The 12,554-nt window shown below is 44.3% G+C and overlaps 1 protein-coding gene across 1 annotated transcript in view; it reads right to left on the bottom strand.

The window, feature by feature from the left end:
* Positions 1-12,554, bottom strand: part of RYR3 (ryanodine receptor 3) — a 394,047-nt gene that overhangs the window by 187,784 nt on the left and 193,709 nt on the right. Inside the window, exons 37-38 of the mRNA XM_007462557.1 lie at positions 10,239-11,034; positions 6,495-6,695 (exon numbers count right to left, since the gene is read on the bottom strand). Of these exons, the coding sequence (XP_007462619.1) occupies positions 6,495-6,695; positions 10,239-11,034 (997 nt within the window). The remainder of the gene's footprint in view (positions 1-6,494; positions 6,696-10,238; positions 11,035-12,554) is intronic.

Raw genomic sequence — 12,554 nt, 5'->3', positions numbered from 1 at the left:
TTATTTAGTAGCATATTGTTTAGCCTCCATGTGTTTGTATTTTTTACAGTTTTCTTTTCCTGTAATTGACATCCAGTCTCATAGCATTGTGGTCAGATAAGATACTTGATATGATTTCAATTTCTTAAATTTACCTAGGCTTGATCTGTGACCCAAGATATGATCTATCCTGGAGAATGTTCCATGTGCACTTGAGAAGAAAGTGTATTCTGTCACTTTTGGGTAGAATGTTCTATAAATATCAATTAAATCTATCTGGTCTGTTGTGTCATTTAAAACCTGTGTTTCCTTATTTATTTCCTGTTTGGATGATCTGTCCATTGGTGTAAGTGGGGTGTTAAAGTCCCCTTTTATTATTGTATTACTGTTGATCTCCCTTTTCATGGTTGTTAGCATTTGCCTTATGTATTGAGGTGCTCCTATGTTGGGTGCATAGGCATTTATAATTGTTATATCTTCTTCTTGGATTGATCCCTTGATCATTATGTAGTGTCCTTCCTTATCTCTTGTAACAGTCTTTATTTTCAAGTCTATTTTATCTGATATGAGTATTGCTATTCTAGCTTTCTTTTGTTTTCCACTTGCATGGAATATCATTTTCCATCCCTTCACTTTCAGGCTGTATGTGTCCCTAGGTCTGAAGTGGGTCTCCTGTAGACAGCATATATACGGGTCTTATTTTTGCATCCATTCAGCCAGTCTGTGTGTTTTGGTTGGAGCATTTAATCCATTCACATTTAAGGTAATCATCAATATCTATATTCCTATTACCATTTTCTTAATTGTTTTGTATTTGTTTTTGTAGGTCTCTTCCTTCTCTTGTGTTTCCTGCCTAGAGAAGTGCCTTTAGCGTTTGTTGTAAAGCTGGTTTGGTGGTGCTGAATTCTCTTAGCTTTTGCTTGTCTGTAAAGGTTTTAATTTCTCCATTAAATCTGAATGAGATCCTTGCTGGTTAGAGTAATCTTGGTTGTAGGTTTTTTCCTTTCATCACTTTAAATATGTCCTGCCACTCCCTTCTGGCTTGCAGAGTTTCTGCTGAAAGGTCAGCTGTTAACCTTAAGGGGATTCTCTTGTCTGTTACTTGTTGCTTTCCCTGGCTGCTTTTAGTAATTTTTCTTTGTATTTAGTTTTTGATAGTTTGATTAATATGTGTCCTGGCATATTTCTCCTTGGATTTATACTGTATGGGACTCTCTGTGCTTCCTGGACTTGGGTGACTATTTCCTTTCCCAAGTTAGGGACGTTTTCAACTGTAATCTCTTCAAATATTTTCTCAGACCCTTTATTTTTCTCTTCTTCTTCTGGGACCCCTAAAATTTGAATGTTGGTACATTTAATGTTGTCCCAGAGGTCTCTGAGATTGTCCTCAATTCTTTTCATTCTTTTATCTTTATTCTGCTCTGCAGCAGTTATTTCCACTATCTTCCAGGTCACTTATCTGTTCTTCTGCCTCAGTTATTCTGCTCTTGATTCCTTCTAGAGTATTTTTAATTTCATTTATTGTGTTATTCATCATTTGTTTGCTCTTTAGTTCTTCTAGGTCCTTGTTAAACGTTTCTTGAATTTTCTTCATTCTATTTCTTAGATTTTGGATCATCTTTACTATCATTACTCTGAATTCTTTTTCAGGTAGACTGTCTATTTCCTCTTCATTTGTTTGGTCTGGTGGGTAAAAACCTTCCTCCTTCACCTGCTGCATAGTCCTCTGTTTTCTCATTTTGTTTAACTTACTGTGTTTGGGTTCTCCTTTTCCCAGCCTGCAGGTTTGTAGCTCCTCTTATTTCTGGTGTCTGCCCCAGTTGGTGAGGTTGGTTTACTGGTTTGTGTAGGCTACCTGGCAGGGTGGGACTGGTGCCTGTGTTCTGGTGGGTGGGGCTGGATCTTGTCCATCTGGTAGGCAAGGCCACATCTGGTGGTGTGTTTTGGGGTGTCTGTGATCTTAGTATAACTTTAGGCAGCCTCTCTGCTAATGGGTGGGGTTGTGTTCCTGTCTTGCTAGTTTGGCATAGAGCATTCAGCACTGAAGCTTGCTGCCCATTGGGTGGAGTTGGGTCTTAGCATTGAGATGGAGATCTTTGGGAGAGCTCTTGCTGATTAATATTACATGGGGCAGGGAGGTCTCTGGTCATCCAATGTCCTGGACTCAGCTCTCCCACCTTGGTAGCTCAGGCCTGACACCCGGCCAGAGCACCAAGACCCTCCCAGCTGCATGGTCGCTTCTTATGTCAAAGTCTGCATGAGACCATTGCAAAGTCCACAGGCCTCTGCATGACCCAAGCACCTCTCACTACCAGCGCAGTCACGTTGGCATGCACCACCCAGTAATTAAAACTGGAGCTGCCATTTTAATGGCTTTTGATATTAATTGCCAGACTGCCCTCCAGAAAGCTCACAACAATTTGCATTAATACCAAATTTATACAGGAGTGTGTATTACTTTGCCATCTCCATTATGGTAGTGAGAGTTAACATATTTTCAAATAGTTTCCAATTTAATGGGTGAAAAATGTCATATCTCTGTTGCTTTTATTTATTTTTCATTTTTTTTTAAACAGTCCTGATCTTTTTAATTAATTTATTTTACTTATTTATTTTTGGCTATGTTGGGTCTTCATTGCTGTGCGCAGGCTTTCTCTAGCTGCGGTGAGCCAGGGCTACTCTTCGTTGTGGTGTGCGGGCCGCTCGTTGCAGTGGCTTCTCTTGTTGTGGAGCATGGGCTCTTGGGTGCGCGGGCTTCAGTAGTTGTGGAGCATAGCATCAGTAGTTGTGGCTTGTGGGCTCTAGAGTGCAGGCTCAGTCACTGTGGTGCAGGGGCTTTGTTGCTCCGCGGCATGTGGATCTTCCTTGACCAGGGCTCGAATCCATGTCCCCTGCATTTGCAGGCGGATTCTTAACCACTGCATCACCAGGGAAGCCCTCTGTTGCTTTAATTTGCATTTAATTGGTGAGGTTGAACTTTGCTTTTCCACACAGAAGGACTGCTTTTATCTCACAGTTTATATAGTTTCCATCCATGTTCTTCCTCCATTTTTCTGTTGTGTGATTATCTTTTTAAAAATTAATCGGTGAGTGCTTTGCACATCTGCAGTTTATTAACTCTTGGTAATATATACTCCAAATACTTTGCTCAGTTTTTAGTGAGCTTTTAATTTTGCTTACAGAATTTTTTTTGACATGTAGGTTTTATGTTTTGCAGCCAGCCTGTCATCTTTTCCTCTCTAGTTTTGTGTCAGAGATGCTTAACTGTTTCTGTGCCATGGACCACTCTGACAGTCTAGTGAAACCCATGGATGTTTTTCTCAGACTAATATTGTAAATACCTAAAACAAAATAGAGAGGATTACAAAGAGAAACAATTATACTGCAATCTAGTTATCAAGATGATAAAAACCAAATTTGTGATACAGTAACATATATACAAAAAGATCTAGCAGCAGGTCTCACATGCACTGCGGTCTTGCAGTAGTGATGAATGCAAATGATATTTCAAGGTATTAGAACTCTGTAATATGATATGAAAAAATATGTAATTTCTGTGGTACTTGCTTTGCTGCCTATATCAATAATTGAAAGAAATGCTCCTAGAAATTAATGAAAAGTTGGTGAAAATAAAGCTGTCACTAAGATTTCTGGATGTCTAAATTCTTCCACAGACCCATGACCCCAGGTTAGTGAATATCTGGAGGCACCGAAGTAATAGCTAGAGGTAATCTTGTCCATCTTGCTGTGTCAGGCAGAGTAACCCAAACACCAGGCAAAGGGGTATTTTCTACTTTTGTTTAGGAAATCTAGGTGAAAAAAATTTACAGTCTCACTTATTAAACCATGAACCTTATTTAATATTGTTAGGAAGATCCTTTTTCAAAGCTCCTACTGCAAACAAGTTTCTGGCAGAACGTGGAGTTATTGTTTGTAAAAAAATAATATTGATAAAACAGATTGGAAAAGTAATTTTTATGGTTGTTCCACAATGTTAAATTATGGTAATTATATCAGCAACTTATATGGATGGGTTGTTTATTAAATAAAAAATCAGATCTGAAGGTCTGATTTCAAGAATCTGAAAGTTAATTTCTTACTGAATGATCTTCCTTTTGTTGGAACACTTAGGAAGCAAGTGGCCCATCAGCCCTCAGGGCGTAACCAAAAGGGGAGTGAACTGAATTTTCTGCCAGGTCATCCCCTTTAATGAAAGTCCTTTTCAAAGTGAAAGGCTTGCAAACTGTGCTTGGCTAATTTGCCAACAATCACTGGACTAATCTTCGCTTTACCTACTTTTGTACTTAGTTACATCCCCCAAGCATGTTTTTTTCATCTCTCTGAATAGTGTACAGATATAGGGCTGAAAACCTCTATTTTATCCTCACAGGTTACAGAAGAATGAGGTAATCGTATCACTGTTTTAAAATTCTAATTCCTATGTATCCTATATTCCAAGTGATTTTGCATTCCTCTGCCCTGAAACTGAAATCCTCCATATCCTTTATCAGTATTAAATTCTTGATTACTCAGAAAGTTCTATGGGTAGGTTCCTTCTAGAAGTGAATACTCTGGGAGGGGTGGCAGATGGGACAGCTGAATTTGGTAACAGAGTCCCTGCTTTTATTTCATTTCTAGACCAGCAGCATCAGCATAGCCTGGAAACTTGCTAAACATGCACATTCTCAGGCCTCACCTTAGACCTACTGAATTAGAAACCCTAGAGGTGGGGCCAGCAATCTGTGTTTTATTCAGCCTTCCAGGGATTCTGAGGTCTGCTCAAGTTCTTGAGATACAGACTTCTGAAATGGGTCTGAAATGATTCTTCAGAGAATTGTCTAGAAGGCTAAAGAAGGAAGTGATGGTAGGTCCCAAAGATGACAGAAGAGAAGAGAAGGAGGCAGAATGGGGCTAGAAGAGGGTGGAGCCAGCAGGGCCCTTCTAGGATCCAGGATCATGAGCTGTGTCTATGGGGATGACAGTGTCAGATGGACAACCAAGTCCCGGCTGGCTTGAGGAGATGCCAGAAAACATGCAGAAACTCTAGTCACTGGCTCACTGACAGAAGGTCACAGAACATGGTATGAGGCAAATGCAAATACCTCTGACACTAAAACTAATGATAGCTTGTAGTACTTACAGAATGTTTACTACCTGACAGATTTCCTGCTAAGCAATCTAAATGAATTATCTCATAGGATTCTCACAAACATCATCCACATTTTGCAGCCTGAAGAAACTGAGAGACAAAGAGAAGTCATGTGCCCAAGACTACCGGGTGAGTGATGGTGGAGCCGGAATGGGAGCCAGGCTCTGAAGCCAACAGCAGTGTTTTAATCAAGACTTCATCCACCTTCACAAATTTTTCACAAATACAAGTCAGCCTCTGCCCGGTGAAATAGGGAATGTTCGCACCTGTTGCCAGTCCAAAAGCAGCCTGACAACATCCGTAAAGCCTTCAAGAATAATGCACACTCACTGCATTTCCCTCAGCACAGTGCAAAGTATGTGTCTCACCAATCCACAGGGCCTTCGCATTTTGCCTCTAGCCAAGAGAAGTGAAGCTCCGTCTGCTCTTTATCAAGGCCAGTATCATTCAAAGGAATCTTAAAAAGCCAAGATAGGTGGTTCATTTTTAAGCCAATATAAGTATCTATAGCCTATAAACTAGGTTTTAGGAACGTAACTGGACCATGCTGTTGTGGCCTCGCCATCGTTACAAAATGGTGGTAATTATATCGACAACAATTGATGGATAGGCTGCTTATTAAATATATATAAGATCCAAAGATTTGGTTTCGACAACAAAAAATGAATTTCTTCACTGGAAGATCTATCTTCTCTTTTGAAACTGAGGGAGCTGTGACAAATGGCCTGCAGGATATACGTGAGCGGCCGAGCAGCAGCGACAAATGGAGACTATTATTTTACAAGCTGTCCCTCCCTCATCTGCAAGTTTCTCACCAGGATTTTCATTCTTTTCAAAGCAGCCCTTCAACCTGGATGAGGCTGACTACAAGGTGGGGTAGCGCAAAGAATGGAGACAACACATCCCAGGAGAGGACTCCCTCATCCATGTCGTGCCCTCCAGGCTTCCTGAGGCTGGGGTGGGGGGATTCCAGAGGGTCTCGGGTCAAGGAAGACCGTGCACCCGCCCTCACGAGTCAGGAAATGCAGACCACATTCTGCTGATCTCTGCTGGAGAGTAGTGACTTCTGGGAGGACTGGACAGATATGCTTCTAAGGGGTAGAAGCTGGATCCTAACAGAGACAGGAGTGGTGGCATGAGCGAGCGACAGAAAGGAGGAAGCCTGGCTCTGTGTGTGGTTTTGGAAGGTTATCTTTCCACCCAAGACGGCTGGCCGAGGCTTCCCAGTTGTCTCAGCACAGGACTAGCCTGTCTCCTGGTGCTGGCCGGGGTCTTTCAACCTCCCATGAAGGCTCTGTGTACCCTGCTTCGTCGGGTTCAAGCTCTTCCCTAGGAATGGGATGGAGGCTCAGGAGGGGCTTCTCACCTGCTCCTGCGGGGGTGAGCGGAACTCCCTGGTCTTCCGAGCAGTCAGGGCCGCAGACATGTTCAGGGCCTGCATGAGTTCGTTGTAGCGGAACTTCTGATTTGCCTGGAGCTTGGAGACATAAATGTCGCCAAAGGCCACGATGGCCTCCACCCGGTGCTGCAGCTCACAGTCACAGAGATAGCTGAGGAGCTCACACATCTGCAAAAGTGTACACACACGTGAATATAATAATACTTCATATACACTGGTGAAGCGGCTATCATCCCCATTCTACAGATGGTAACACTGAGACTTAGGCGATTTAAGGAACTTGCCCAGTGTCACACAGTGATCATAGAGTTATTACTGGAATCCAAGTTGGCCATTACTGGATGACTCTGGATTAGTACTTGAACCCAGAGCCCAGCTCTTTACCGCTGAGCCAGGAGAACAACAGGAAAATGAGCTCATTAAACACAGAGCGTGTCTACCTGTGGAGACAGAGAACAGCATGTAGGAGAGCGTTTCCCCAGGGCTCTAAGCTCAGTACGGAAACCACCAGTGAATGGTACATATGAGCACTGGGTCTCCTTCCTGACATCCTCCGGTTCTGGATGATGGGAAAGTGAGACTTCTGCTTCCCTCCCCATCTTTCACTGTTTTGGTTTATCAGCGCTGTTTTTCTATGATCAATTGTTATAACTAATCTCATCGCCATTAGAATTTATACTAATAAGAAAAAAATAGCCATACCTTATTGAGCACTAGCTATTTGCCAGACACTGTGCCAGGCACTTGCCATACTTTACGGGTGTTCCTCATATTTTTACTAAAGCAGAAGTTCTATTCACCCACCTCCACTTAACCCATCACACGTGACTAAAGAACACTCTCCAGGGCCTCCCTGGTGGCACAGTGGTTGAGAGTCCGCCTGCCGACGCGGGGAACGCGGGTTCGTGCCCCGGTCCGGGAAGATCCCACATGCCGCGGAGCGGCTGGGCCCGTGAGCCATGGCCGCTGGGTCTGTGCGTCCGAACCAAGAACACTCTCCAGTGTGTCTGGGCGCAGACAAGGCCCCTGGTGGTGGGGTGCTGTCACCTAGCAGGACAGTCTCTGCACATCTGCACACCTCTGCTCCAGCCAGGTAAACTGGGACCCAGAGCTTAGGCTCCTCTCACTTGTGATTATAATTACAACATTTAAAGTCATGTGGGTGAATGAAATAGGAAAACTAAGTTGAATGACTAGGGAACATCTGTGAAAGGCGAGTTTTTTTTTTTAAAAAAAATGCTAAAATTGAGTGTGAGTTAGACAACTATAAAAAGTTGGGGGAAATCATAAAAATCTAGAAGCATTTTGCACTCAGGTTGCTTTCAATTACCTACCTTAAAGACCCCAAAGTGGTAATCATAGATGGTGCATGACAGGTGTCATCCATGGAAAAGAGAGGACTCTATGTGCCAGTCAGGGACTCATATTAAAGAAGATATCTTGCCCCAAATCATGTGCATATAGATACCTGCTTCAATTAAACTGGCTACTGCAGGCACACTTCTTTTCTTAATTTTAGACTTAAGAAAAGTTACAATAAAATAAGCCAACTCTTAGTTTTGACATTTTCCTATTGTTTTCCTGCTTTTTCTTCCCATTTATATTTCTGCTCTAATATTTATTTTCTTCCTTCTGCTAAATGTGGGCTTGGTTGGTTCTTTTTCTAGCTCCTTGAAATATAAAGTCAGATTATTTGAGATCTTTCTCCTTTTAATGTAAACATTTATTGCAATGTACTTCCCTCTTCTATTTTTGCTGCATCCCATAGGTTTTGGTAATTTTTGTTTTCATTTTCATTTGTCTTGAGGTAACATCTTTTTTTAAAAAAATTAATTATTAAAAAAAAAAAAAAAGAAGAGGTCTTGGCCCTCCATCAGAATAGCACATTTCTATGTTTTAATAAAATATTTAAGGTACATATGTAAAATTTGTTATGCTTCTCCTCTATATTCAATGTCTTGATGAAATGGCCACCTACCAATCCCATCATATTGGATAAGGGAGCTTCGACTGCAGATTTTTTTTTTTTTTTTTTTTTTTTGCAAGCTTAAGGTAGACAACTCTAACCAAACCTCTCTTTGCTCTGACAGAACACAAGTCAATTCTTGGTGACACTATTTGCAGCTCATCTGAACCTGCATGGTTTTCTCCCCTGAGCTACAGGTTAAAGAGTGATTATTGTATTAGATTCGTTTTCTATAGTCTGTGGTGCAAGGGGAAGGGGGAAGCTCTGCTGGGGCTCTGGGCAATAGCCCAGAACTCACGGGCTATTGAGTGAGTTCTATTTCTTCAGAGATTCTCTTAATATCTTATCTGAGAATTCATGTCACATAGTTGTGGGTGCTATTCCTCTAAAAATATCCCATGGGTCAAGGGTGCCCAGAGTCTTAAGATTATTGCTCAATTTATTTGAATCCCTGGAAAATGTAAAGCTCTGGGAGCCCTTCTTTTCTCTGTAATGATAGTTAAGGGTTTCTCTTGACTTTTTCCAAAGCTGCCTACTGCTAAGCCTAGCCATGCTAGAATCTTCTGATTTTCTTTGGCTACCAGGTTTTCACAGTTAGAGAGTGAGACTGTAACTGCTTCCTTGTTTTGACTCCTGGTGGTGAACTTATTGCTGGTTTCAACTATATTTGCTGTTTGAGAGACAGATTTTTGTGATCCTCTTTCACACTACAGTCTAACCAGGGAGCACCAAAAACTTCCCGGACCGGGGCACGAACCCGCGTCCCCTGCATCGGCAGGCTGACTCTCAACCACTGCGCCACCAGGGAAGCCCAGATTATTTTATTTTTTATAATATATTTTATGGTAAAATACGTTTCAAATTATATTTTTTTAAAACACATTTTAATATTATGTTTTACTATATCATCATCCACATTTTACAAATCATAAAGCCAAGACTGATGGGCTACTGACTTGGCAAATTTATTTAGCTAGTAAGTGGCTGAGGAGCAGGAACGGAAGTCCGGGGATGCCTGAACCAGGGTCACTCCACTAAGATCAACTGCTCTCCTCTATTTCTTTTCTTTTCTCGTTTTTCACTTTTTAGAAAATTTATTGAAGTATAGCTGATTTACAGTGTTGTGTTAATTTCTCCTCTATTTGTTTTCATTTCTCTCTTCTCAGTGCTGAGAAGACAAAAGTCACCATCCTCTTCAGTGCATCACTGATGCTAGCTTACGTCTGGTAAGACTAAGCTGCGTGAGGGGGCAGCTCTAAGTGAGCAGGACACCCAGCGCAGGTGGTACTTTCTCTGAGTGCCAGTGTAACAGGTTCACGTCAGGCTTGTGATCGGAGCACGGCAACAACTGAGAGCAGCTGATGAGTGTGGTCATTCTACAAGCCAGTTCCTTTGGTCCACTCCACGGCCAAAGGTTCCTCCCCGTCTCCAGACAAGATGTCACAGATGAGAGCTTTAGTCCCAAAGGGTAGGAGAGAAGACCAGGGAAAATCCATCACTGGGACCAGAAAAAGTTCTAAAGCACACGCTTTATTGACGAGGGCTGGTATTTTCATTTTGGTTTGGGGAGACTTAGGGAGTACCTTCCAGCTCAGAAACAAGCAGGACCAGTGGGCGCTCTCCCTGAGCATCTCTGCTACACTCCACATTCAAGCCAATGCCCACAGTCCGGGCGTCACCACCAGGCTGCACTGTCACCCTCCCCAGCTCTTTCCAAGGGCAGGATGCTGGCTGCCCCGAGTTACCTGCAGCTTGACGGACTCCGGTAGTCGGGTCTGCAACAAGCCTTTGACGGGAGCCTCCTTGCTGGCCTTTTCCCCAGCCTCCACAGCCTTCTCCTCGACCTGGGTCACCTCCTCCTTCTCTGCTCCGTCCTGTGTGTCCGCACTGTGCTCCCCAAACACGGAGGGGTCGATGACAAGGAGGATCTGCCGAACATCGTCATCGTCAAACACCCCCATGACCAGCAGGGTTCCGATGAGTTTCAGCACAGGCACGAACTGGAACTCCACGGACCCCCCGACGGGGTCCCGGATGTGAGCCCCACTGCACCGCACTGCCTCCGTCAGCATGCTCAGCGCCTTCGTCTTGAGAAGCTCCAAGGGAATCTCGGGGCTCTGCTTCTGGTGTTCCTCGCTGGTCATGACGAAGCAGGCGGGGGAGAACCTGAACCCTGGCTTGAGGCACGTTCTCGGGCCCACCCCAGGGAGCCCATGCCTCTTGGACTCGTCCGGGTACAGGCGGATTTTCCTGGTGTTGCTGGTGATGGGGATGATGTACTCATTCTTCATCATCAGCTTCCTCTCCTTAGCGCTGGCCAGGTGGATGCTGATGAGAAGGTCATAGAAGCCGGAGCGCAGGAAGCCGGGGAGGTACTTGTTGTCAATGGCATAGAAGAGCTGGGAGAGGTCCACGTGGCTGCACAGGGCGTAAGCCACCCGGCTGTTTCCCAGGGCGCACAAGGCGCTGTAGAGTCTCAGCGTGTGGTAATGGAACCGCAGGAGGTCCTCCTTCTCGCAGAGCTCCAGGATGTCCACACACCTGAGGAGGAGACAAGCAATCAACCACTCCAGGGGGAGAAAACTGTGCCAGAATTCAGCGGAGCGCTGACCCTCGGAATCCCCACGCATCTCACCCGAGCCAAGGAAGGCAGAGCGGGTAGAAGCCTGGAGGAGTCTCTCATGGGTTATCATTCGTCTCCCAGTTCTGGTCCCTATCCCAGCTCCTGATTATCCACCATTTCTAACTACGAGGGTCTCAAAAGTCTGTAAGACTTAAAAGCCACTAGCTTGCCAAATATCAAAGTCCCCACTATTAGGGAAAAACCCAACTCAGAACTGAAAACATTCAGGTACATGACAGGTGACTTGGTCCTCTTATTTGTAGGCTCAAGGGGATCCTCTGTTTCCTGATGTAAGAGCCCCTCAGAAGACGTAGCTAAAGCCCTCCCATCAATTTACCATCTGCCTCATCTATGGAATCTCCAGTTTACCATCAGCCATGGGGCTATCGTTTTCCTGAAAACAAACACACACCCGCGCTCCTGTCCAGAGAGGAAACGCCTTGCAACCTGTGATGAGTCGGCATAGTCAGGTTCACTTTCTCCATCCTGACTGTAGAGATCTATTTGCTGTGTATTATTCCCTTGTGTGCGGGGGCCCAGGGCTCTGATCTCTGCTTAGATTTTTCCATTTTGTCTTGCTTCTCACTGAGAACCTGAGGACACTTTGCAATTGGCTTACTTGGCTGGTCTCCTGGTCTCTTCTGCTCCTTCCCTACCCTAGCCTGCCCTTCTGCTGCCCATGACCCAGTGGAATACCTAAATGTGAGCTATGCAGGTGTCAAATACCTCCATCCTCTATTGCCTTACCTTTTCAGTCCAAGAGATCAAGGGGTAATAATATCCATAAAAATAAAACTTACTTAAACAGAAACTGAACTAGATTCTCCCTACACAATTTCATTTTTTCTCTCTCAGCAATCCTTTGGGTGGGCATTGATCTCACTGTACTGATGAGAAGACTGAGGCCTGGAGTGTATGAGTAACTCACTCAAGCCCACGCAGCCAGAAAGTGATAGTGCTGGAATTGAATCTAGGCCATAATCCAGGAGCACCTCTTTTTTTTTTAATTTTAATTTTTAATTTATTTATTTTTTTGCGGTACGCGGGCCTCTCACTGTTGTGGCCTCTCCCGTTGCGGAGCACAGCGGCCATGGCTCACGGGCCCAGCCGCTCCGCGGCATGTGGGATCCTCCCGGACCGGGGCACGAACCTGCGTCCCCTGCATCTGCAGGCGGACTCTCAACCACTGCGCCACCAGGGAAGCCCCAGGAGCACCTCTTAAAGAGTGAGGACCAGGAGCCTGATTCTTGGTTCTCCAAGCAAGCTAGGCATGCCTCATTCTTCCCCTTCTTGCCATCAATAACATATTATTTCTGAGCCACGCTAGGGTTTTTAATTAAACGCATGAAAATGTCCCTGAGTGCAGGTACTCGGAGCTACAGTGAAAGCCCCGTGGCAGGCCTGTCACTGTGAATATCATGCAGTTTCTGAGTGAATA

Source organism: Lipotes vexillifer, unplaced genomic scaffold (genome assembly GCF_000442215.2).
Source record: "Lipotes vexillifer unplaced genomic scaffold, Lipotes_vexillifer_v1.1 scaffold164, whole genome shotgun sequence".
Lineage (NCBI taxonomy): Eukaryota > Metazoa > Chordata > Mammalia > Artiodactyla > Lipotidae > Lipotes > Lipotes vexillifer.
The sequence above is the reverse complement of the archived record's forward strand: the minus strand, read 5'-3'. Positions and strand labels throughout refer to the sequence as shown.